This window comes from Ascaphus truei, chromosome 3 (assembly GCF_040206685.1).
Source record: "Ascaphus truei isolate aAscTru1 chromosome 3, aAscTru1.hap1, whole genome shotgun sequence".
Lineage (NCBI taxonomy): Eukaryota > Metazoa > Chordata > Amphibia > Anura > Ascaphidae > Ascaphus > Ascaphus truei.
Window position 1 is genome coordinate 386,414,965 of NC_134485.1, and position 26,998 is coordinate 386,441,962.

General features: G+C 44.0%; 1 protein-coding gene across 4 annotated transcripts in view; it reads right to left on the bottom strand.

The window, feature by feature from the left end:
• Window positions 1-26,998, bottom strand: part of DYNC2H1 (dynein cytoplasmic 2 heavy chain 1) — a 631,818-nt gene that overhangs the window by 105,212 nt on the left and 499,608 nt on the right. For all 4 annotated transcript variants that reach the window (XM_075592400.1, XM_075592399.1, XM_075592403.1 and 1 more), the window contains one exon: window positions 18,271-18,480. In XM_075592400.1, coding sequence (XP_075448515.1) covers window positions 18,271-18,480 — 210 coding nt within the window. The remainder of the gene's footprint in view (window positions 1-18,270; window positions 18,481-26,998) is intronic.

Consider the following 26,998-nt stretch of genomic DNA (forward strand, 5'->3'; position numbering starts at 1 on the left):
TCCTTGCTTCCTGTGTAGCCTGGAAACTGTGTCGTGCTCCTGTTTGTCTTTTCTCCTACAGATTTGAACCGGCTTGTCTGACTTACCCCTCTGGCTCCCGACTTCAGCTTACCCATCACGATTCTTACCTCTCAGACCCTTGGACACGGAAACGGATTTAACTACGGAACTCTCTATACTCCTGAACTCGGCAAGTACAACGACTATTCTAAATCTTAACCCAGGCCTGGCCACGCTACAACCACATCCCGGACCCGCTCCCTCTGCTGTCGGTGTGTATATTCAACATCCCACCTCAGTACAGGGGACTGGCCTGGTCTATGGGCTGCACAGCGTGACAGCACCCCAGTGAAGGGGATGTTTAATACCAAGGTTGCAAACCCTGTAAATACGTTCTACCGGCAAAAATCTTCGTCAACCATGATCACACACAAACATTCTCTGTCGATACATTTATTAACTGCCGCAGCACCAACATTATCAATCTTATCACATGTAAATGTGGTAAGAGATATGTGGGAAAAACAACACAATTGCGCACACGTATCTTAGAACATGTGAATTCTATCAAACACGCTACTGATACGCTTGTTGCAAGGAATGTTACTTTACAAAACAATGGTGAGGTGACTTGCATCACTTTAATGGGCATTTATCATCTAAAATGTCCCAGTAGAGGGGGCAACACAGATAAAATGCTGCTTCGTATTGAGGCTGAGTGGATTTATAAATTAAAAACACGAATCTCAAATGGCTTTTATGAGGGCTTTGCCTTGTCTCCGTTTATTGATTAAATCCTTTTGAAGTGAAAATTATTTCGTGGCATTGATATCCAAAAAATTTCTTAGGGAAAAAAACAGAAACAAATAATGGAAGTGACACTGCGCATGTGCAGAATTGCATTCTGCGCATGTGCAGAAGCAGTTCTACCCCCCGCCCTGCGTCTCCCTGCCGCTGCGTCTGACTGCCTCCCAGGAGCACAGTGCTTCTATGACCGGCTCCCTGGGGTTTCCTAGTTGGGGGTGTGAGATGCAAACAGGGCCAAGGTCCCGGCCCTAAGGAGTCTGTGCTGCTGAACAGTGTTCTGGTATGCCCACATACATAACTGGATCAAATCCAATTGTACTCAGACCTAGAATAATTCTTCAGGAGACTACGACAGAAAGAATATTTCCACAAAAAAGAGAGCACCCCCGTAATGACTGAACAACAACAAGAACACCTACTTCACACCACTAACAGGATGGAACGTAAAACTTGACGGCTAAATACAGAGCTTCAGATCGCGAGTATCCTCACTAGCATCAGCACAGCAGAAAAAAAACAATGTACAACTTGTCCCGAATGGAGAGATCGACAATTAAAGAACTGCAAAACAACCACAACATCAACATCAAACCAGCAGATAAAGGAGGTGCAGTGGTGCTTATGAACACAAATAAATACATAGAAGAAGGCAATAGACAACTCACTGACAACACATACTACAAGAAACTCGCACATGATCCAACCCAGGAATATACAAAGCAACTCATGAATCTCATTCAATCATTCCCTAACCACCTGCAACCACAAGTGAAGCAACTAATACCTGACAACCCGGGAGTTGGGATCTTCTACATGCTTCCCAAAATCCACAAACCAGGAAACCCCGGCAGACCTATTATAACGGGTATGGATACACTCACTGAAAAAATATCAGACTTAGTGGAGAATATCCTCAAACCTTTAGTCAGAAGCACTAACAGCTACATACAAGATACCACTCATTTTCTCAATAATCTTAACATCAACCAACTACCATCCAACACACTGCTAGTTACAGGTGCGACAACAAGTATTCTAACACTTGCCTTAAACTTGCCTTGGAAAATCTGGGTTTATCACCAACAAGACCCAGGTACATGCTGGGTACATGCTGCAACATTTCAGTGACATTTCTGCAGAGACTAATGGCCCATCGGATTAACACAGCAGGGGTGCCTGGCAGTCCCATTCTGTTTGAATGGGACTGCCAGGGACCCCCCCTGTTAATCCGATGGGCCATTAGTCTGTCTGCAGAAATGTGTGAAATGTTGCAGCATGTACCCAGCATATACCCAGCATGTACCTGGGTCTTTTGGGTGATTGCCCCTGATTTGTTTTAGAATAATCGTCGCCACTACAGTACCATGGATGTAGAATCCCTTTACAGCAACATTCCCCACAAGGATGGTATTGAGGCATGCCAGCATTTCCTTACAACATCTCCCCTGGATCAGAAATACAGCGCTGATGTAATTACCAAACTGATAGAATACATCCTCACACACAACTACTTCAGCTTCAACAAGGAAATGTACCTACAACTAATGGGGACTGCAATGGGTACCAAGATGGCACCGCAATATGCCAATCTTTTCATGGCAAATCTTGAACAAAGATTCCTAACTACATGCCCCCACAAACCCTACAAATACTACAGATACATTGATGACCTGTTTAGAATATGGACAGAGGGTGAAGGAAACCTAAAACAATTCCACGAGTCCCTGAACTCATTCCATCCAACAATTAAACTCAAAATGGATCATTCGGCAAACCTAGTAAACTTTTAAGATACAACAGTAACACTGAAAAATGGCAAACTACACACATCCCAGCCCCAGCCTCAAGCACTCACATCCTCTACCCAGGTACCTTCACCTCAAGTGTTGCCCAAGAGTCACCTATTACTAGCGGGCCCAAGAGTAGCCCCATGCCAGCTCCTAGTCAGAGCCCAGCATTTTATAGCCATCTGTCTCCAGGACCCTCCCACCTGGAAGTGACTCTACCTCACCTGGTGGAAGCCCTGACCCAGTCATCCCAGTCCCACCACCGTAAACTCAAGGCTTTCTCGGGGTCCCGGCCTACGCCCCTTGAAGTTCGAAGGGTGGAAGGATCATGCAGGGAAAGTACTTCCTGAGTGGACCTGCTCAAACTCTGTAAAGCGGCCTCTGGCCGCCCATATGTTACAGTTCTACCGGGACTGCCACCCCGAAGCTGACTCCCAAGCGCTCATGCACGCCCTCACCAAAGCCTATGGCACTCCGGACGATGCCATTTCCCTACTGGACAAGTTCCACGCCCTGCCCAAGCAGAAGAAGAGGAGGTATCGGAATTCCTCTGACTGATTCAGTTGAACTACGGTGGTGGAGTAACTCAGATGCCAGACGCCAGGAAGGGGAAGGATTTCCCTGAGTCGCACGCAATACAGATCAAGTTTGCCAGGAACCACAGGCTGCAGTTTCGGGTTGCCAGAGGGACAGTCTACGAGGTGACACCAGCAACAGTGATGGTCAGACGTGACGGAGCAAACAGACGGCGATTTGGCTACATGCTGGCGCATGGGCTTACCCATACAATGCTTTTTATGCAGTGAAAAATTGTGAGTGTGCATTTGTCGTGATTCTTGTTATTAAACCTTTGTTATTGGATTTTACACAAGGATCGGGCGCTTTTCCTCTTCTTGTTTTTCCAATAGGTATCTTTTGGGAGGTTGTTGACCCCAAGGAAGAAGCAGCCCGGACCCCAATACTATCCTTACAAGGTTTACCCATCATTGGGTTAAATGACTTTTTTCATTTTTGAATTTTTACTATTGCATTTTTTCTTAAACCATTTTTTATATATTTTTTATTTACACAATAATTTATCACATCACACATTGCAAATATATATATACACACACACACACACACACACACACACACACACACACACACACACACACACACACACACACACACACACACACACACACACACACACACACACACACCTCACATTTAGAATAAAAACTCCAGAAGTGCACAAAATGCAAGGTTTATCCACATAACACATTAGACAAATATACAAAAATATACTATCGCAACTGTACAGATTTTTTTCAAATAAAGGGTATGTGCCGAGCACGCGCTTTCACAGTCACACTTCATGGTATTTTATCCTTTCATGTTTATGATAATTATGACATGAAACACTTTTGACAGTGAGAAAACACACAGAAGTTTCACTTATAACGCACGTGTTTGGCACACACCACCTTTTTTCTGTCTACCACCAGACGTTCATTTTAACTATCTTTTGCTGCCATAAATATTAGGGTGCTAGCCTACTAGTTTGGCAATAATGCTAACCATACATTTTGCTTTAACCGGCCATGTTATGACCATATATTTATGTATGTACATATTTATAATGATGTAGCCAGGTCCCCTCCGGTCCTCTGTTCCCTCCCCCTTACCTCTGTTGCCGTGGGGGGTGTTGCGGGGTGGCGACGGGCTCGCCGGCGGCTCCCCCCGCAAGGCGACCGCCATGTCCAGGTGCTCGCGCATGCACGGAGGTTCGCGCATGCGCGGAGCGGTCGCGGCGGCCATGCTTGGGCTGGCGCGAGAGTTCGCGCTCAGCAAAAGGTCGCGCATGTGCAGGAGGTGGTTGGAGTTGCGGCAGCCATTACAGTTAGTGCAGGGGATTTTGGAGGTTGCACAGGTAGGACTAGCGGCGGCCATTACAAGGTTGCGCATGCGCAGTAGCCATAGCGCACGCGGCCCCAATGCAAAAGAGTTCTGCAAGGGACTACAAGTCCCAGGATGCTTAGAGGCAGAGATACCACCTGACCCCAGGGAGCCGATAGGGCTGCAGGATTCCCTGGAAGGGAAGGATATGTTGGCGCGCACAGACAGGAAGGAGGTATTAGGAGCTGGGAGTGAGACAGGGGAGGTTGTGTGTGAAGGGGTCAGGGACTAACTGCACTAGGCCTGTAATCCCCTAGGCCCCAGCTAGGCCCTGAGTCATTGAAAGGTTGTGGCTGCTACAGGGACATGACCAAGATAGGGAACGGATCCCCTTAGCAGTCATGTGTATTCCTGTATAGTCAGGGACACAGCTGTGTGCAACGTGGCCTGGCAAGTTTAGTCTGGGACCAGACCTCTTCAGAATGGAGACATCATGGTGAGACCGTCCGATCGGACACCACCCAACACGGAGGCGGATTCATCGCGGGATCAGCGGATCCTTTGTGAAGTCTCATCATACCGGGTGTGGACACACCGTCGGGTATAATCCTACAAGTGCACCAACTATAACATCTTCACCTTAGTGGACCGTGCGGTCATACACTAGTGGTATTATGGGATTGGGACTCTCATGGACACTATGGTGTGGGGTTATAGCCCTGCGAGGCGACCGGGTAGTTGTACTATTAGGGGTACAGAGTGATACTGTTGCTAATGTTATTATCTGTTGCCTATACAGTAACTGTTATATTGTGGGTCTGTTACAGTAAAGCCTTTCTATTTTATTACTGTGTGAGTAATGTGATTGTGTCCTGTGAGGGGCTGCTCCCACTCTGCTGGGATCTCTCACAGGTGGAGGAGCTGCACCATATAGTAGTAAGTGGTAAGAGTAGTTCACCCCAGGCTCCCAGTGGCGGAGGCTTAGGCTCCTGCGAGCCAACAGGTAAAGGGCAGCACCAGTAGCTATTTACAGCCACCCCCCTGATCTCACTTAGAGGTGGAGGAAACAGGGCTACAATTATTTTTCCTATTAATGACTATATCAACTTCTAAATATGACGAATTAACAATATTTACTCATGAGAGTAATACAGTGACATATTATACATTTAGTGTTCTAATGACCCTTAAGTACTTTTGATGTGTAAGCTCAGTAATAGAACTACAATTATGAGGTACAGGCAGTCCTCGCTTTTCCAACAGAATGCGTCCCGCAAACCCGCATCGGATGCGGTTCAGTCAGAAAGCGGGACCCATGTTAACTGCCGGCGGTTTCTGTCGGATACGTGAAAACGGCGGTGGATAATGAGTTTTTGGACTGCATTATGCGCCATCGGAAAATGCATCCGACGGAAAGTGGAACGTCATAAAGCGAGGACTACCTGTATCAAAGAATAGTAACCTATTGCACCCTTATGTATTGGTCTTGCAAAGCGCACTATTAACAATCAATCAGGTGATATATGCGCATTATTTGTCAAATCTATTTTATTTGAGTTCATACACGCTCATTACCATCGCTTAGAGTGTCAACAAAAAGTATCAGCCTGTCTTAAAACGCATTTATACATTGTGTACTGACATTGAATTGACTATCAAGCCACACATGCGCACATTTGTATCAGTGGAAATGGATGTTTGGTTACGCATGTGCATTGCCGTAAGACAGTTTTACTGGTCTCTTTGCGCATGCGCTGTGTGAGGCAGAGGAGTTACTTACCGTGCCTCCTTATTTTCCTCACAACCCAAGTACCTGCTCATGCGCAGTACATTGTCAAGTACTTGTCTGGCTCAATCAAGCCACGCATGCGCATAACTCTACTATCACCATGTGTGTTAGGTTACGCATGCGAGGGATATTTCTCCTGCAACTGAACATCTTCTCGCGCATACTCAGCATGCTCTGTACATTGGCCACCCAATTCGATCAGGCCACGCATGCGCACAATTTCAGTATTGAAATACCTGTTAGATCACGCATACGCAAGGGCTGATCTCTGTATCGACTATCTTTCCGCGCATGCGCATTGTGCTTTGTTTATCCGTGACCATGGTTACCGTTCCCTTTAAATACCTCAATTTCTGCCTCTGACAAAGTTCTGTAGTAGGAGGGAAATGTGTGTCGGGCACATCACACACGTCATCAGACACCGGTATGGGTCTGTTTTTATGATATATGGCGGTTCTTGCTTCTTGATTTCAAGGCAGACTCAGTTTAATAATTTATTAGCTAGTCCTTGTGCAGTGGCAGTTACACTCTGATCCAACAACAGTTAACCCCATCAAGCTATATTTGGTGCTGTGATTAGGTATTTATCTAATATCATTATTACACGTATTCGTATAGCTTATAGTGATGTGTCATCTCGCCATACAATGTATCAGGTGTATTTATTAGTTGGTAACTATTATCCACCAGCCACTATACTAGCACAGAGTGCATTGACTTATATTTCTATAGGTATTTATGTAGTGCATCTGTTAACACTCTTGGTGACTATTATTATAGTTATATATCATTGTACATCACCCATTGGTTTTATACAGTACATTGGTGATTTTACCATCATCACCATTGTGCACCTGGTTATTTATGTTCTAACCTGGCCTTTCAGCCATATATTTTGAGAGGATAAGAGATTAACAATCGTCTCTCCCCTTATTGCTTCACACCTGGTATTTTTTCAACCAGTTTAACTAATGATACCTAAATACAGTGATATATGTTGTATGTAACCCTCTTTTTGAATAAAGTTATTTTCTAAATATTTATGTGGGGATGTGCAACTAAGTGGATTTCTTTTTGGGAGCTATCAGTTATTCTCTTTTTTGTTTTGTTGTCTAGCAACTCGCGCTATTTGTTATCTCAAATCTCTGTGATAGATAAACATGACTCTTTATAGCTAAGCATACTGTATGAGTTGCATCATAAAATTGTTACTCAGCGACCTTATTTGATTCTATTAAAGTAATCTGATGGTTTAGTCCGAAGAAAAAGTGTGTGTGTCGAGCAAGGTAATGGTGTTAAAATACATTTTTTGCATAACTGTACAGGGTCTACAATGCCATTAATCATAACAACTTTAACATGGCTGAGTATCAATTCAGAGAATTGTTTACATCACAGTAAAATGCTACACACAATATTTGAATCAATTGTTCTATTTATACAGTGATACAGTATATGTTTTATGTAACCCTATTTTTAAATAGTTATTTTCTAAATATTTATTTATTTTGTGGTGTGCAACTAAGTGGATTTCTTTTTGGGAGCCCTTAGTTGTTCTCTTTTTTGTTTTGTGTAGCTTTACCTATCCATGGTGTGCACCTGCCGTTCACTTATAACTATCACCTTTATTATTTGGTCTATTAGTTAGAGGATTTAGTTGATCATTAGCCTTCTTTTGGCTTTTTTTAAGTTGCTAGACATGATGTAAACTGTGTGAAATCAATCATGCAAAAATGATGTCTACAGTGTACAGTAGATCAAAATGTCCAAAGTCTCCTACTATGTGACCTTTGTAACTGTTAGTTTTGCTTTAAATAGCTACAGTACAAGACTGTATTTAAAAAATAAAAACTGTTTTAGGCTCAGAAATAAACCATAATGACATAGATAAATACAGCAATATAAAATAAAAAAATTAAACCTAAAACTTAAGAGTAGATAAAATGCAAGAAGACAATGTTTTAACAAGTACTCAAAAATAGCTATGCATTTCATGAAATAGTACTAATTGTTTAAGAATCAAATGCTTGGTAGTTTCAGGATCGTACTCCTAAACAGATGTCCAGAGCAGATGGTATTCACTCCTGCTGTATAAGAGTTCTGTAAGATGGCTCCGTGTTGTAGGGGCTTCTGCAGCAGTTGCGCATGGATCAGTCCGTTCCAGCGCTCGTTGATGACGTCAGTGTCAATGCGCTGGAATGCGCTGGAACGGACTGATCCATGCGCAACTGCTGCAGAAGCCCCTACAACACGGAGCCATCTTACAGGACTCTTATACTGCAGGAGTGAATACCATCTGCTCTGGACATCTGTTAGGAGTACGATCCTGAGACTGCAAGACAGGGACTGCCCCAAGACGTTGCAGACACGTACCGGATGGTGGTGATTATATCACGCAATGCTTGATTTTATTGTACCCTTGTGAGTGCATTTTTTACCCCCCTTTCCCCCTCCCCTCATTAAAATACAAGTTTACGCTATGGGCGTGCGCTCTCTCTTCCTTTTTTTCCCCTAGATTCACTGTGGACTTGGTTTGACCACACTGAGAGCTGCCGGAGACCCTCCATACCGGAACCCACATCATTATTGGACTTATTTTTGAGGACTGGTTTTTATACCTTTTTTTTTCTGTTTTTGATATTTTATGTTGCATATTTATATATTTATCTAATAAGTTCATGGTTTACAGTTTTATTGATTTGAATATATATTTTTTACTATATAGTTTATATTGTTTATTTATCATATATTATTATAATTTATTATTATATACAGTTCATGCACTTTATTGATTTGGCTTAATAGAGGCGCTGCTTTTTTCTTTTTTGTTTGTCATATATATATATATATATATATATATATAATATATATATATATATATACAGCTAAACCCCGTTATAACGCGGGTCTCGGGGTCCACCCCGAGACCACCGCGTTACTAACGGGGTCGCGGAAAAAAAAATGGCCGCCGCGCTTTAGCGCATATTCATCCCGCGGGACAGGAGATGGGAGCGGGCATGTCCCTCCGCTCCCCGCTTCCCCCTGTCACCGCGGGACAGCCCGCGGGGCAGGAGATGGGAGCGGGGATGTCCCTCCTGTCCCCGCTTCCCCCTGTCACCGCGGGACAGGCCGCGGGGCAGGAGATGGGAGCGGGGATGTCCCTCCTGTCCCCGCTTCCCCCTGTAACCGCGGGACAGGCCGCGGGGCAGGAGATGGGAGCGGGGATGTCCCTCCTGTCCCCGCTTCCCCCTGTCACCGCGGGACAGGCCGCGGGGCAGGAGATGGGAGCGGGGATGTCCCTCAGGTCGCCGCTTACCTCAGATCCCGCTGCCTGCATGGAGGTGGTAGCGGGGGGTTTCTTCTCCCCACCGCTGTCCCCGGTGCTCCCGCTGCCTGCGCGGGAGGAGGGGGGGGGAGCGGGTGGTGGTGCTGGTCGCGGCCTTTCCTCTGCTCCGACCCCACCCCCCGTCTGTGTAGAGTGAGAGAGTGTGTGTGTGTATGTATATATGGGAGAGAAAGTGTGTGTGTGTATATGGGTGTGTGTATGTGTGTGTAAGTGTGTGTGAGTGTCTGTGAGTGTCTGTAAGTGTGTGTGTGTGAGTGTGTGTGAGTGTCTGTAAGTGTGTGTGAGTGTGTGTGAGTGTCTGTAAGTGTGTGTGAGTGTGTGTGAGTGTCTGTAAGTGTGTGTAAGTGTGTGTGAGTGTGTGTGAGTGTGTGTGAGTGTCTGTAAGTGTGTGTGAGTGTGTGTGAGTGTCTGTAAGTGTGTGTGAGTGTGTGTGTGTGTCTGTAAGTGTGTGTGAGTGTGTGTGAGTGTCTGTGAGTGTGTGTAAGTGTGTGTAAGTGTGCGTGGGTGTGTGTGAGTGTGCGTGAGTGTGTGTGAGTGTCTGTAAGTGTGTGTGAGTGTGTGTGAGTGTCTGTAAGTGTGTGTGAGTGTGTGTGAGTGTCTGTAAGTGTGTGTGAGTGTGTGTGAGTGTGTGTGAGTGTCTGTGAGTGTCTAAGTGTCTGTAAGTGTGTGTGAGTGTGCGTAAGTGTGCGTGGGTGTGTGTGAGTGTGTGTGAGTGTGCATAAGTGTCTGTGAGTGTGTGTGAGTGTGTGTGAGTGTGTGTGAGTGTCTAAGTGTGTCTAAGTGTGTGTAAGTGTGTGTAAGTGTGTGTGAGTGTGTGTGAGTGTCTGTAAGTGTCTGTAAGTGTGTGTGAGTGTGCGTAAGTGTGCGTGGGTGTGCGTGAGTGTGTGTGAGTGTGTGTGAGTGTCTGTGAGTGTCTGTGAGTGTCTAAGTGTGTGTAAGTGTGTGTAAGTGTCTGAGTGTGTGTGTAAGTAAGTGTAAGAGCCGGAGCGGGAGGTGGGAGGTTTGACAGGGAGGGGGGGCGTGGCTTGAGCGGAGGGACCCGCTACTCTCCCCCCCTCCCTCCACGGACTGCAGGAGGGAGCTGCTACTCTCCCCCCCCCCCTCCCTACACGGGCTGCAGGAGGGAGCTGCTACTCTCCCCCCCCTCCCCGGACTGCAGGAGGGAGCTGCTACTCTCCCCCCCCTCCCCGGACTGCAGGAGGGAGCTGCTACTCTCCCCCCACTCCCTCCACTGGCTGCAGGAGGGACCCGCTACTCTCCCCCCCCCCTCCCTCCACGGACTCGGGCTGGAGCACTCATACATACACACATACACACACACACACACACACACACACACACACACACACACACACACACACACACAGGCACTCACGCACTCATACACACACACGCGCGCACACACATGCAGGCACTCACGCACTCACACACACACACACACACACACACACACACACACACACACACACACACACACACACACACACAGACAGGCACTCGCACTCACACACACAGACCGCTAACCCCCCCCCCCCCCGCCGCAGTACAGGGCCCGCCGTAGCCGCAGCGCAGGGCCCCGCCACCCCCCCAACCCCCACAGCACAATGACTTCCCACCCCCTTAACTTTGTGAAACAAATGTCACAAGACGTTGTACAGGCAAAATACTGTACATCTGTTAAAGTGCAGTTGTCTGTTTATTTCTATATAATAATTGTGTGCAGTGTGTGTGCAGTGTGTCAGTGTGTGCAGTGTGAGCAATGAGCAGTGTGTGTGCAGTGTGCAGTGTGTGTGCAGTGTGTCCAATGAGCAGTGTGTGTGCAGTGTGCAGTGTGTGTGCAGTGTGTCCAATGAGCAGTGTGTGTGCAGTGTGTGTGCAGTGTGTCAGTGTGTGCAGATTGTCCAATGAGCAGTGTGTGTGCAGTGTGCAGTGTGTGTGCAGTGTCAGCAATGAGCAGTGTGTGTGCAGTGTGTGTGCAGTGTGAGCAATGAGCAGTGTGTGTGCAGTGTGCAGTGTGTGTGCAGTGTGTCAGTGTGTGCAGTGTGAGCAATGAGCAGTGTGCAGTGTGTGTGCAGTGTGTGTGCAGTGTGCAGTGTGCGTGCAGTGTGCGTGCAGTGTGTCAGTGTGTGCAGTGTGAGCAATGAGCAGTGTGTGTGCAGTGTGCAGTGTGTGTGCAGTGTGCAGTGCAGTGTGTGCAGTGTGTCAGTGTGAGCAATGTGCAGTGTGTGTGCAGTGTGTAGTGTGTGTGTAGTGTGTGTGCAGTGTGTGTGCAGTGTGTGTGCAGTGTGTGTGCAGTGTGTGTGCAGTGTGTGCAGTGTGAGCAATGAGCAGTGTGTGTGCAGTGTGCAGTGTGCAGTGTGTGTGCAGTGTGTCAGTGTGAGTGCAGTGTGCAGTGTGTGTGCAGTGTGGCAGTGTGAGCAATGAGCAGTGGGTGTGCAGTGAGTGTGTGCAGTGTGTGCAGTGTGCAAAAAAAAAATGTAAAAAAAAAAATTTTTTAAATTTTTTTTTTTTTTTTTTTTAAACGGGAGCCACGGGAAAACCGCGTTATATATATAGCAAATGGAAATATAACTGTATGCTCATATGCATGTCTTAGGCAGGTCTGCAACCCTGCCTTTCACCATTATCACCCAGCACACAGCACTTCCACTGCAGCAAGGGATTCTGGGAAATGACATGCAAATGAGCACACAGTGCCACCTTTTGTCTCAAGCTCACATTACATGAACAATCCTTAAGCCAGTACAACCAACCTCACACTGAAGAGACCCACAAGGTCGAAACAGTCTGTCTGTGAGGGGGTTTACTGGCTGCATCTCATCCCAGCCTATGTTTAAAGCAGCATGCATTGGCTTAAGGGTTGTTCATGTAATGTGAGCTTGAGATATATATATATATAAAAGGAAATAGCCGTGTTAGTCCAGTTGCCACTTTTTGCTTCAAAGCCATTTTAAACATGGTTCCATACATATACATATATATATGTGTGTGTGTAATGGTGTTCCCCTGCCCCCCCCCCCGTTGTATCCCTGTTGCGGGTGCAGTAGTGACGAGCGGCAGACCCGCTGGCAATTCAGGAGGGTGGGGCAGCTCCGGTGCTTCGGAGGCTTAGCGGCGGCCCGGAAAGCATAGGGCGCCGCCATGTTTGATCGTTGCGCATGCGCAGTGCAGATGTGCGGCGGGGCGCCCCTGGTAGGTCGCGCATGCGCAGTGTATGGGCAGTGCTGGTCTTATTGACTAATCTTTATGTTTGTTTAGCCTTTGTGAGATTACTTGACAGGTTATTATGGGGAGTTTTATCCCTTCCTGATATCTAGTCAAATTGCCTCAATTCTTCGCTTTGGGCTCCTATGCATAGCTCTTCTGACTTGTTAAAATCTTTCATGTTGGAGGATCTGTGTTATTTCTGCTTCACTTACTCTTCTATCTACTACTCATGTCTGGCTTCTTTTCAGACCTATTCCGGTTATCCCTCCCACCTAGGAGGAGCCATGACGCAACCCTATCAGCTGTGGTGTCTCCGGCTGGCTCACTCACTTGATTATGTCCATATCACATGAATTTCTACTACAAATATGGCTCTAATCAGCCATTACGTCAAGCCCCCGGACGAAGCAGGTGGCGAAACGTGCGCGTCGGGGCTCCTTTGTCTGTCCTGATCCGGCAGTGCCCCAGGCTGTTCTTCACTCCCTAGCTGCAATTTTAAATTTGGCGCTCCAGTTGCTGACGGAGCATGCGCATTGCGGCGCTCTTACCACACTGAACAGACTCCCTTCACATGCAGACTGTCAGCTTCCTGTTTGTTCTGACTCTGGACCAATGCTAAGTACAATTTTGGCTGTATTTCATCTCTGTCCATAGCCCTGCTGCCACTCTGTGTGTGTATTTTCACTCATGTATGATTTCTATTGTGCATGCATTTGCTATGTTGTTTACAAGCCAATTTGTTTATGTACCTTTATACCTATCCTTTTATGACCGGCCGGTCCTAGTGTTCAGAGGCTAACTACAGTACTTAGCCTCTACACTACAGGTTCTGCATTTATTCTGTTTGTTGGGTTATTTCTGTCTGTTTCATACTCAGCTTTCACTTGTTTTTTTCAGCTCAGTCTCTTACTTACCTTTATTAGTTTTTGACTATATTTTGCTGACTCCAGTGCTTAGCTTAGTTTTGTTATCCGTGTTTCAGATTAGACAGCTTTGGGGACACTGTGGATCTTTTGTATACAGTATGTTTTGTGTGTTTAATAAATGTGATATTTTTGTATGCTAGAGTGCTATTTTGGGATCTTTTTCTTTCTGTTTTCATATATTCCACATCCCTAAGCACCGCCAGTAGTGTTGATATTGCACACTTTACCTTACTGGTTTTGGAACCTTTTATTTATTGTCTGTTGCAGGCATTTTTTCGTGTCTCATATATATATATATATGTGTAGTGGTGTTCCCCTGCCCCCCCCCCCCCCCCTGTTGTACCTCTGTTGCGGGTGCTGTAGTGACGAGCGGCAGACCCACTGGAAATTCAGGAGGGTGGGGGCAGAGCAGGGAGCGCTCCGGTGCTTCGGAGGCTCAGCGGCGGCCCGGAAAGCATAGGGCGCCGCCATGTTTGATCGTTGCGCATGCGCAGTGCAGATGTGCGGCGGGGCGACCCTGGTAGGTCGCGCATGCGCAGTGTAAGCACGCGAACGGCTGGCCAATAGAGAGGAGGCTCTGAGGTGGGACTACAATTCCCATGAGCCTCAGCAGAGCCACATGACACCAGGGAACGAATTGGAGTGAAGGGATTGCTGGCAGGCAGGAAAGGGAAGCGTGGGGGAGAGACCACGCTAGCAGAGGGTCCTGGAGGAGCAAGGGGAGAGGAGGTGTGTGTTGCAGGGGGTCAGTGACCCACTGCATAGGCCAGAGATTCCCCTTAGGCCCTAGTGCAGACCCTGAGTCACCACCAGCTTGTGGTACTGCAGGGAACAGCCATAGATAGGGACAGCATACCCTTTACTGTAGTAGCAGACAGGGACACAGTATTCTTCCTGCGCTGCTGTGCGGTCAGTGGTTTGGGATCAAGCAACTACTCGTGAGAGACTACGCTGGATCGGTGGATCCTTTGCGAAGTACTGTTACCGGCTGCTGGAGCGGTCGGAAGGTAGTATATAAGTGCACCAACACCGGTACCTGCAGGCGCTGATCCCGCCTTGAGGAGGGTTCTTTGGGGACACTGAGGGTTAAGTGACCAAGGGACTGGTCCAGTACATTGGACAAAGTGTGGGCGGACACAGTGGTGGGTAAAGGACATTATTCCAAGGTGGAGTGTGGCAAGGCCACTGATATCTAATTATTGCATTGCTATATATATGTATGCACTGTGGTTATACGGGTGATGTGTATGTTCATGCTCTGCATTCAATTAATAGTAAAAGGTTACAACGTTGTGGATTATTATCATTATTCTTGTCCAGGGGAATCTTACTTATTGGGGATCCTGGGCAAGTGGAGGCGTTGCCAAGTACATATTGTTACCCCAGGCTCCCAGTTAGCGGAGGCCCAGATGTCGCTGAGCCAGCAGGTATATACAGCATTAGTAGTCTCTCTATATCAGCAGGAAAGAGGGCTACATATATATATATATATATATATATAAACCACAAATATAACCGCATCAAAAACCTAAAAACTCAAATTCTGATCACTAGCCACAAATAACCCAAAATAAAGGCAAATGGCGGTGCTATGGGAAGGAAATAGATGAACACACCAAAAAGGCAGAAATCCCAAATTAAGCACTCTGATCAAGAAAAAATATAAATATAGGTACAAAAGGGTTTATTAATCATAGACTAGAAAAACAAATGAAACACAATAAAAAAACATACATATAAAAATGTATGTTTTTTTATTGTGTTTCATTTGTTTTTCTAGTCCATGATTATTAAACCCTTTTGTACCTATATTTATATTTTTTCTTGATCAGAGTGCTTAATTTGGGATTTCTGTCTTTTTTGTGTGTTCACACATATATACAGTGTTCGACAAACCTATACATTTGCTCGCCCCGGGCGAGTGGATTTAACCCCCGGGCGAGTAAATATTGGCCCAAGCAGCACACGTTTGGTACTAGGTGGCGAGTAGAATTTTTTGTGTGGCGAGTAGAATTTTTGGTGATTTGTCAACCACTGTATGTATATATATATATATATATATATATATATATATATATATATATATATATATATATATATATATATATATATATATATATATATATATATATATATATATATATATATATATATATATATATATATATATATATATACACATGTAGAGGTATCAGTACCGTGTTAGCCGAGCTTCAATAATCAAAAAATAAATAGATGATACCGTTCTGTGGCTAACGAAATGCTTTTATTTGTGCGAGCTTTCGAGATACACTGATCTCTTCTTCCGGCGATGTTACAATGAATGAAGCAAGGATAACTTAAAAACAGTGTCTCTTGGAATGTTATCTGTGCTTCTCCTTCCCCCGGTATAAAACACATCCACACCGGGGGAAGGAGAAGCACAGATAACATTCCAAGAGACACTGTTTTTAAGTTATCCTTGCTTCATTCATTGTAACATCGCCGGAAGAAGAGATCAGTGTATCTCGAAAGCTCGCACAAATAAAAGCATTTTGTTAGCCACAGAACGGTATCATCTATTTATTTTTTGATTATATATATATATATATATATATATATATATATATATATATATATATATATATATACATGGTTATATGTGTGTATATGTGTATGTATATATATATATATATATATATATATATATATATATATATATATATATTCGAACGATCAGCAGATCACAAAAAATGGTGTACAGTAGTTTCAGATAGATGATAAAAGGAACAAAGGGCACAACGGATTTAGAATATCCAAACTCATTTATTGAGCCAACACAACGTTTCGACCGTACTGGTCTTAATCAAGTGACATAATGCCACTATGTCACTTGATAAAGACCAGTACAGTCGAAACGTTGTGTTGGCTCAATAAATGAGTTTGGATATTCTAAATCCGTTTTGCCCTTTGTTCCTTTTATCATCTATCCAGGACTGATCACAGGCTTTCGTACAAACATTGGAGCACCGGTAACTGTATCTATTTTTATTTATTTTGAGGTGTGCAGCATTTTCTCATTTGTCTGTACAGTAGTTTCAGACAGCATATAAACTTCCTTGTGGTGCTTTTACAGTGTTAAGCTTCTGTAAATGTGATTTTGTCTTACAGAACATGTCTGGACATGGGGATCTTGGAGTAATAGGACAGTATTTTATTTCTAGTAGCTGTGGTTGTGTGCCTCCTTTTTGCATTTGTGTTGCTGTCAAAGCCAGATTCATTTAAGTAACGCAACAGAATGAATCTCAAGGAAACAAATCTTTGAACAAATTTCATGTAAAGATAATTTGGAAGGTGAAGGGTGCATGTACTAAGGTAAATGTAATATCCTAGTTTGATTGTACTCTAATCTACAACATAGTATATATCTCATAACATTTTGAGCACCATGCAGTAAATAACTGGTTGAGCAGATAATGCCAGTGATTTCTACCATTCAAACTTTTTGTTTAACATTGCATTTCAGGAAAAATGCTAAAAGACATACAATAAATAACATGAATAAATAAAGCTTTATTTTGTTAGGTGGCTTATCCCCACCAAGCAGTCCAACAGGCTGAACATATGGGCTAGTCACATCCTGAAAGCAGAATGTTAGTGTCAAAATATTCCTCCTCAGATGATGCAAACAATGCTGATTAATTCAGACCGATAATGTCCTGGAAAAATCTTATCAGTCTGCAACAACTAAATATGACTATGCAGACTACAACATTTACTTCAAATTGGTTTATGTTCTGTGTAGGTTTAAAATTCATTTACCATTTGGTATCTATCAGTCTTACAAGCTTATTCTTAAAACTTTTTTTTTTTTTTTTTATTTTTTTACTTGACTGCTTTTTCAATGAGGTCATGAATTAAACAGCACTTAAAAATTAGAGTTACCTGTAGATAATTCAATTGGAAGAGCAACACATTTCAGGCTTCTCTGGCAGAACCAGAAAGTTGTCAGCTAACAAGTTATAAACCGACACTTTCACATCTTAGAGAAGCAGCAGAAAACCTGACATTTGCATGTGGTGGAACGTTACAAAGAGCTGTCAAACACTGAAGCTTTAATAATGGTTTCATACACGTTGTACTGCAGAACTGAGAAAAATAATTATCTGATCTAAGTTGCAAGTCACTAAGAGTTGAGCAGAAGAGTGCAGACAACTGTTAAATTTATAGTGCGCAAGATACTTATTCTCTTATGTACACAACTACACTTAAAAAAAAAGAAGCCTATTCATAATAAATGACTAGTAGGGAAAAATAACCTGCTTTCTATATGTCAAATAAAATAAATTTGGATTATTAATACATACAAATGAACTGCTGTGTTAAGCTACAATATTTATACGCAACAAACAATTAGTCTAACGGATCAATCTGGCAATGGAAGAAAAATCTTCTTTGATCAATTCCTTATACATGAGTTTGTAAAACATGCAAACTAGAGCAAATCATGATGACACTTGAACTTATGTTAAAGCACAGGTATTTTACCTTCTGTTCTAATAAAGCACTTGCTAGTCTCTGGACTTCGGAAGTCAACAATGAGGTTCCTCTGATGACTTTACTGAGAGCTGCCAAAGACTGATGGATACTTTGCACTAGGCGAATGCCATTGAACTGTTCGAGAATGATGAATGACAAGATGGGTGACCCATGTCGCTCAGTGGGAGGAGGCACCTTCTGATGAATCAAATTGGAATTCTGAAATAAAATAAGAAAAGAAGATTATATATATATATATATATATATATATATATATATATATGTGTAAATAAAGATTTTTATATTATCTTTTGTTTTGCTCTGATATTTTTGCTGTTATACTTTCTAAAGTGCTACCTGAAGGATTTCATTGGATTTTATAGAGCACATTTTGTGTTTTCTGTCAGAATAATGTTACTATCATTTGTTGTTTGGGGGATATCAATCTTTCTATGCAATACCATGCTATGAAATGGACCAAGTAATTCTGATAAATCCCAAAGAGTGACACGGTTGTGGATAGTTCCATTAACCTTGCACTTCCATTCCACATTGCACATGCTCCCTTTTGTAACCTAAAGGTGTCTCTGCTGAAGTACTTTGGAAATTAGGGGTAAACAGTTTGTATTCATTTTCTTGCCAGTACCCAAACATTTGGCATATACAGTTTTAAACAACATTATGTCCATACTTAGGGGCCTATGCAGAGAGCAGCGAATTTTAAAATTGGCGAATTTATTAAAAAGTAGCTTTTTTGGAGAGTTTTAATCTCCATATGCAGAAAAGTGCGAATTCTGCTATGTTTAACATGGATGCGTGTGGCGAGTTTAAATTGGCGAGATGCGCGCTTCAGAAATGTGTTAAAACAAATTCGCGCCTTTTTTTTTCCCTTTGCAATGGCCGCGAGTGGCAGTTTTTTCTGGCGAGGCAAAACGGAGACAATCGCGCCATTTTATTGGCGCGAACAGCCGCTAGATGCCGTTCGCGCCTCTCTGCATTAGGATATTTTTAAAACTGGCGAGATTGAGGTTCTCGCCAGCCGCGAGGCGAGTTTTACAAATAGAAAAGAAAAATTGGCGCGTTTTTCGGAACTCGCCATTTTCTGCTGCTTTCTGCGCGATTTTCTCCAAAAAATGGCGAATTTCGAAATAGCGCTGCTCTCTGCATAGGCCCCTTAGTGTCTAGAACAGTGGTGCTTAACTCCAGTCCTCAAAACTCCCCAACAGGTAAGGTTTTAATGATATTCCTGCTTCAACTGAGCCACCTGTGCTGAAGCTGAGATATAGTTAAAACCTGACCTGTTGGAGGGGGCTTTGAGGACTGGAGTTGAGCACCCCTGGTCTAGAAAAGGTTGGAAGATGCTGTATGTTGCACACTATGGATATCACAGGTCTACAAACTATTTGAAATGCTCTACTTTAAAAAAAAGGTTCTAATCCAGAGATTTAAAAGATCACTTTTTTCGCTAGGGAAAACTTACTGTGAAAATGCTATTGACAAAATTGTCTATTTCAATTGACTTTTTTTTGCTTGTAATATCTTCCAGACCAAAAAATAAATAAATCAAATGAGAAATAAAGAACTCTGAAAGATGCACCGGTTGACCTTGACTGCTCTTTGTGAAATCAGCGCACTACAGTACATTAATTATATCAGGTAAAAAACAAATAGGTGCACTGGCATGTTTCAATACCGAATAATTCTATCGTTTGTGCTGTGATTAATCCTAAGGCGATGCTCATTTGCTTACTGTCAGGTAGAAAGAGTCAAACATCCTCTATTGGAATAGTGCTTAAAATGTTAATGCTTCTGCCTGCCCTAATACTTTCATCTTTGCGGATGAATACGTCAAATACCAAAATGTTTGTGAGGTGAAGACAGTCTGAGGCACAGCGCAGTCTATGATCAGCTTTAATCAGTAAAAGCAAGGTTTCTCTAACAATGCATCACATAGATCAATAAGAGACAAAAATAAATAAAGCAGATAAATCAGAAATGACACATAAAATATATATATATACTAACTACAGTATGTGACCATTGTTAACCTGAAATGCATCACTTGAATGTATTATCTTTCAGTGTAGTATAATTGACTTCTGTACGATTAAACTGTGAGAGGAATTCAAATCTAATAATTTGTGTTAATATTTCTTAGATATCTTAAGTTATGAGGGTCACCCACTGTGCTAAAAACTATTTGCATATATTTAGTATTTAATTAATCAGTGTGGTACAACTTTTGTGATGGCTGACATGTAACAGGACGTGACACATCTATACTCAATAAATTTTAAGCCTGTTCACACATTATTCAGTAACGAAAAAGTAACTTGTATACGGTATATGCATGTGTGTGTGTGTATATGTAGTAGCGATTCTCTAGCTGCCACACCATAGGATTGATGGGATGTCATTGACTCTATAAACAAACTTAACTTCTACTGTACAGTACTGAAAGGCAGTACTGTGCATTAGAAGATAAGTTTGTTGATAGATTCAATAACATCACACCAATCCTATGGTGTAGCAGCTAGAGAATCGCTACTAGTCTATGAAGGGTCAAGGGTTCGATACCTGCATAGTATGGAAAATTATTAGTGTACAGAGAGGGGTGTGTGTATGTGTGTCCGTTAACAATAAAGCATTGAATGTTAAAAAAAAAAAAAAAAAACTTTGGAGATGTTTTTAAATCGGGTGCCAAGCTCAGACCGCGTTATAAGCGAATCTGCGCTGTAGCGGATTGCGCAATAACGGGGTTGAGCTGTATATATAAAATAAATGTGATAGCCGGCACTCCAAAAGGTAAGCATATGAAGGTAGGTGCATGTCCCATAAATAATGTATAAAGATACAATACCCTTTTTGCATGAAATCAGGAGACAGCACTCAGGTAATGTAGATATAAAGTATGTATTGATGGTAAAACAAGGCACAATATACCGACGTTTCGGTCCCCAAATGGGACCTTTCGCAAGGAAGCACTTATAATAATAATAATAATAGCATGTTCTTGTATAGCGCTGCTAGTTATACGCAGCGCTTTACAGAGACATTTTGCAGGCACAGGTCCCTGCCCCGTTGAGCTTCCAATCTATGTTTTTGATGCCTGAGGCACAGGGAGATAAAGTGACTTGCCAAGATCACAAAGAGCCGACACCGGAAATTGAACCAGGCTCCCCTGCAACAATCTCAGTGTCAATCAGTGTCTTTATTCACTGAGCCACTCCTTCTCCCTACTGAGCCACTTCCTCGAGAAAGGTCCCATTTGGTGACCAAAACGTCTGTATGTTGTGCCTTGTTTTACCATCAATACATACTTTCTATCTACATTACCTGAGTGCTATCTCCTGATTTTGTGCAAAACGTGTATATATATATATATATATATATATATATATATATATATATATATATATATATATATGAAAAAAGGAAAAAAACAGGCGCACACCTAGTGCATTAACGTAATAAAAAATGTATTTAAAGAACATTAAATCAAACAAATGCCCACTTACAAGAGTACTGCAAATATAAGCATTTATGAGATTGGCTCTCATAAGCCAGCAACGCGGTCCTCTCGGTCCGACTTGAGGTAGCAGCGTCCTCCCGTGACTCTCCGTGTACCCGGAAGTGGAAACCCTCCTATTGGGTGCTCGGCAAAAAGTGTCCCTCCGGGAACCAGTAGTTGGAAATTCTCTATGCCGGTAACAGGATCGTAGAGGCTCAGGAACTCGCGTATCTCTTCCAGCAGCAGCAATGTTCATGGGCAAATGACGGCCACAATCAGACCACGCCCTACGCGTTTCGTCATCGATGATGACATCATCAGGGTTTTTTCTGATTTTTCATTTTTTATATTTTTAATTAAAATATTTTGATATTTTATTTTATTTTGATATATTAACAATCTTTTTTGAGAATACAAGTTCATATCATAATGTATTAGCTACCATCTTACCGGCCCACTAAGCATATCCATTTATATAGTTTAATAGTTCTTTATTGTTATTAGCTTCAAATCAGGGTATATTAGAGGCGCTACTTCATTGTTTCTGTTCTTGTTCTATATATATAACAGGGTATGTCCAAGCCGTATCTGTTTCTCCCCACATAGTGTATCTGCTATGTAAGCCCTGTCGAGGTTTGTGGTGACTCATGGTCTGTGTACAGCCCCTTGTAGGTGGGTACAGTCCATGAGCCCGCCCCTTCCAGAAGTTTCTAAGGAGAGTAGGCTAAAGGTAGAAACAGTTCCTCTCAGCTCCTCATGGAGTGAGGAGGTAGGAATCCTTCCCAGCTCCTCGAGGAGTGAGGAGTGAGCAGTCTTCCTCTCGCCCTGGGAGAGAGAGGATAGAGGAGTGTGTCCCTGCCTGATCCCTGGCTAGGATGAAGGAGGGAGAAGAGATGGTGGGAACTATGAGTCTTCCCCATTGCAGGGTAAGCCTGTTCACTTGGCTGGCTAGTCAAGACCACCTGGAGCAGTGGAAGTAAGCACCGTCCAGAAGTCCTGGGGCGTATGCAGAAAACTGTGCTGCTAAGCTGTGTATGATGATGAATAAAGACCCTGCAATTATACTTCAGCCTACAGTGTCTGTCCCTGGACTCAGAGAAGGTGTAGTGGTGGGTGCCGACGCCTACACTTGTGGGAGCCATCACTACTGGAGGCGCTGAAACACCGAGATGACCTAAACAGCGAGGTAACACGCTCCTTTCCCATTCACTGGCCTCTAAGTGAGGTTGGAGGGGAACACGGTTACATACATATATATATATCTCCGCTGACAGTGGGGGACAGAAAGGACAGGTGTCCCGGCCCCGGAGGCTGTGGGGGGGCCCAGCCGGCCCTGCAAGTTGGGCCCGACCGTTGGCCAGGTCAGACCCAGCTGCCGGCTCTCCATCAGCTGCCTGCAGGCCTCTCACTCACCGTGTCCTGAACTTCCACCTCTGGCATGGGATGACCCTCTCAGACGTCAGCGTGCCAGAAGGTGGCTTCCGGTGCGCGCCGGCATAAGAGGGAGGCCCGGCGCACGCTGACAGTGGAAGCACTTGTGACACAGTGAGGGAGAGGCCTGCAGGAAGCTGATGGAGAGTCGGGGCCCGGCCGCCGGGCCTGGCCCAGCTTTCAGCGCCGGCCGGCCCCCCCATAGCCTCCGGGCCCGGCCTGAGACCATCCTAAAGTAAAGTATTTTTTTAAATATATGTATTGGGGGGAGTGGAGGGTTAATATGTATTGGGGGGAGTGGGGGAGTTTAATATGTATTGGGGGAGCGGGGGAGTTTAATATGTATTGGGGGAGCGGGGGAGTTTAATATGTATTGGGGGGAGCTTAATATGTATTGGGAGGAGCGGGGTAGTTTAATATGTATTAGGGAGAGCGGGGGGAGTTTAATATGTATTGGGGGAAGTGGGGGAGTTTAATATGTATTGGGGGAGCAGGGGGAGTTTAATATGTATTGGGGGGAGCTGGGGAGTTTAATATGTATTGGGGGGAGCGGGGGTAGTTTAATATGTATTCGGGGGAGCAGGGAGAGGTTGATATGTATTGGGGGAGCGGGTGAGTTTAATATGTATTGGGGGGAGCTTAATATGTATTGGGGGAGCTTAATATGTATTGGGGGAGCAGGGAGAACGGAGGTCTTTTTAACATGTAATGGGGGAGCGGAAGTCTTTTTAATATGTATTGGGTGGGAGCAGAGGTCTTTTTAATATGTATTGGGGGAGAGGTCTTTTTAATATGTATTGGGGTGGTGGAATGGAGGACTTTTTAATATGTATGGGAGGAGGGAGCAATTGTCTTTTTAATATGTATTTTGTGGGGTAATTGATGGAAGGTGGGACGAGTAAGAGGAGAGGGGGTGATGGAAGGAGGGAGTGAGCAAAAGAGGGAGTAAGAGTGAGACGCAGGGGAGATTAATACATGTAAGGTGGGGTGGAATGTGAGGGGGAGTGATTGATGAAGAGGGAGTGAGACGGAGGGGAGAGAAATACATTTTATTTATTTATCAAATGTTTTACCAGGAAGTAATACATTGAGCGTTATCTCTCATTTTCAAGTATGTCCTGGGCATAGAGTTAAGATGACAAATAATACATGGTTAGAAATAGAGTTACATAAGTGAACACGGTATACATTATATACAAGACATAGCATGCACAGTTAGAGATAATATATATTATAGGCGTATGTAACAGTTACAGAAGAGATTAAAATGCGAGATAGCTTTAGTTTTGAAAGAACTTAAACTGGTGGTTGATGCGAGTCTCCGGTAGGTTGTTCCAGTTTAGGGGTGCACGGTAAGAGAAGGAAGAGCGGCCGGATACTTTGTTGAACCTTGGCACCATGGACAGTCTTTGGAGTCAGATCTCAGATGATAAATGCTGCATGTGGTAGGGGTGAGGAGCTTGTTCAGATAGACGGGTAGCTTGCCCAGAAAGTATTTGAAGGCAAGACAGGAAAGATGAACTTTGCGCCTAGACTCAAGTGATGACCAATCTAGTTCTTTGAGCATTTCGCAGTGATGTGTGTTGTAGTTGCATTGGAGAACAAAACAGCACATTGAATTGTAGAGGGTGTCAAGTTTGCTAAGGTGGGTTTTGGGTGCCGAGTCGTATATTATGTCCCCATAGTCGATAATTGGCATTAGCATCTGCTGTGCGATACACTTTCTGACCAGCAGACTTAGGGAGGATTTGTTCCTGTAAAGTACACCTAGTTTGGCATATGTTTTGGATGTCAGGGTATCAATGTGCATCCCGAATGTTAAATGGGAGTGAAACTATACGCCCACATATTTAAAACTAGTAACAGGAATTAGGGTGGTTTTAGTGTTGGTTCTGATCTGGAGCTCAGTCATTGGAAGCTTTAGAAATTTAGCCTTGATCCCAAACACCATTGTTACAGTCTTGTCAGTGTTTAAAAACAATGGTAGAGGGGGGCAAATAGAGGGGGTTCGTGAGGTGTGAAATGGGTGTGGGTGTCAGGTGTGAAAGGGGAGGGGCTCGTCAGTGTGAAATGGGGGGGGGGGGAGAGATCACGATACCACCGTCACGGGGGGAGAGGGGCGCCCCTGAAGTAACTCTAGTCCTGGGCCCCGAGAAATCTGTCAGCGGCCCTGTATGTAGCACCCTGCTACAGATTAGGAATCCTTGCAGTCAGTTTAGGTCCCTGCAGGCAGTGTAGAGGTGAAATCCTCACAAGGCCTGAGATATATCTTAATATGTTACTATAATGTTGCACTTTAAAAGGCACATGTCTAGAAGTTGCTAGATGGTCACATGTATATGGTGTGACCAGTTTGCAACATATATTCTGCCAGTAACGGAGGCTGGGGTTATACCTCTATCCAGGTTATAAAACATGTGCTTTTTCCTCAGATCTCTCAGACTCCAGGAGGGAATCTCACGTGTATATAGTTAAGTATTATCCTTGTTTATTGTTTTCCTAGTTAGGGAAGTGCCCTATAAGATAAGTAACCTTAAAGTAAGAAACTTGACAGATAGGCTCTCATAAGGAGAGGCCTGTATTCAGCTTAAGAATATATTTACAGTTAAGATACTGGACATATCCTACACCACAGTACTGTAGCTAGTAGTTACCCTCTGCAGGACTAGGAAGAGACCTGGGTGGACTGCAAATGATTTCCAGGTAATGGACTGGATCTGCGACTTGGCAGGGCTCTTTAATGAGATGAGTCACTACCAGTCTCATGGTGAGAGGGAAGGTTCTGCACTGTAGCAGCTGAAAGCCTGTCTTGTTCACTAGATTTGTGCAACCACAAGATTGTATATGCTGTGGAAGACGTTATCTCCTCTTAATAAATATTCAAAAGTTCCTGGCAACCTTTTTTATTGCACTGCTCCTCATACAAGCCGACTCGAATTCACCACATCTACCCTGAGATGGAATAAGTTATGACTGAGCACCTACACCCCTTTTTGAGCAGGTACAAACCCTGACAAAGCAACAGAGACTAACAACTACTCCCTTTTCACTGTACACCCTATCCCTCATGCTGGAGGGGAGATTGAAAGAGGTGTTACATATATACACAGTGGTGTAGCTAGAAATGCGCAGGTCCCATGTCAGAAAAAATTTCAGGGCACCATTAATATTAATACTGACTGCAATTTTTGTCTCCCTCCCCCATCCTCTCTCTGATCCTCTCATCATCTCTCCCCCTCCCCATCATAATCATCTCTCCCCCATCCTCCTCCTCCTCATCATCAGCAGCTCTCCCCCTCATCATCACCAGCTCTCCCCCTCACCATCATCAGCACCATCAGCTCTTCCCCTCATCATCACTTCTCCCCCTCATCATCATCTCTCTCCCTCATCCTCCATGTCTACCTGTGGGTTGTAATAGAGACAGGCGGGGGGAGATGGTATGCAGCAGCGGGACCCCGGTGTTAAACCGAAGATAAGCCAGCAGAGGAATAAGCAGTTGCTACAGAGGCAGAGCAGGACGGCAGAGGAGGAACGAGTTAGGCCCTGCTCACGGTGCCTGCTACGAGCGGATGGATTCTATGTTGAACCTTGGGACCACGAACAGTCTTTTGGAGTCAAATCTCAGGTGATACAGTAAGTGCTGCGTGTGGTAGGGGTGAGGAGCTTGTTCAGATAGGTGGGTCGCTTGCCCAGAAAATATTTGAAAGCAAGACAGGAGAAATGAACTTTGCGCTTAGACTCAAGACTCATTTTGCAGTGATGTGTGTTGTAGTTACACTGGAGAACAAAGTG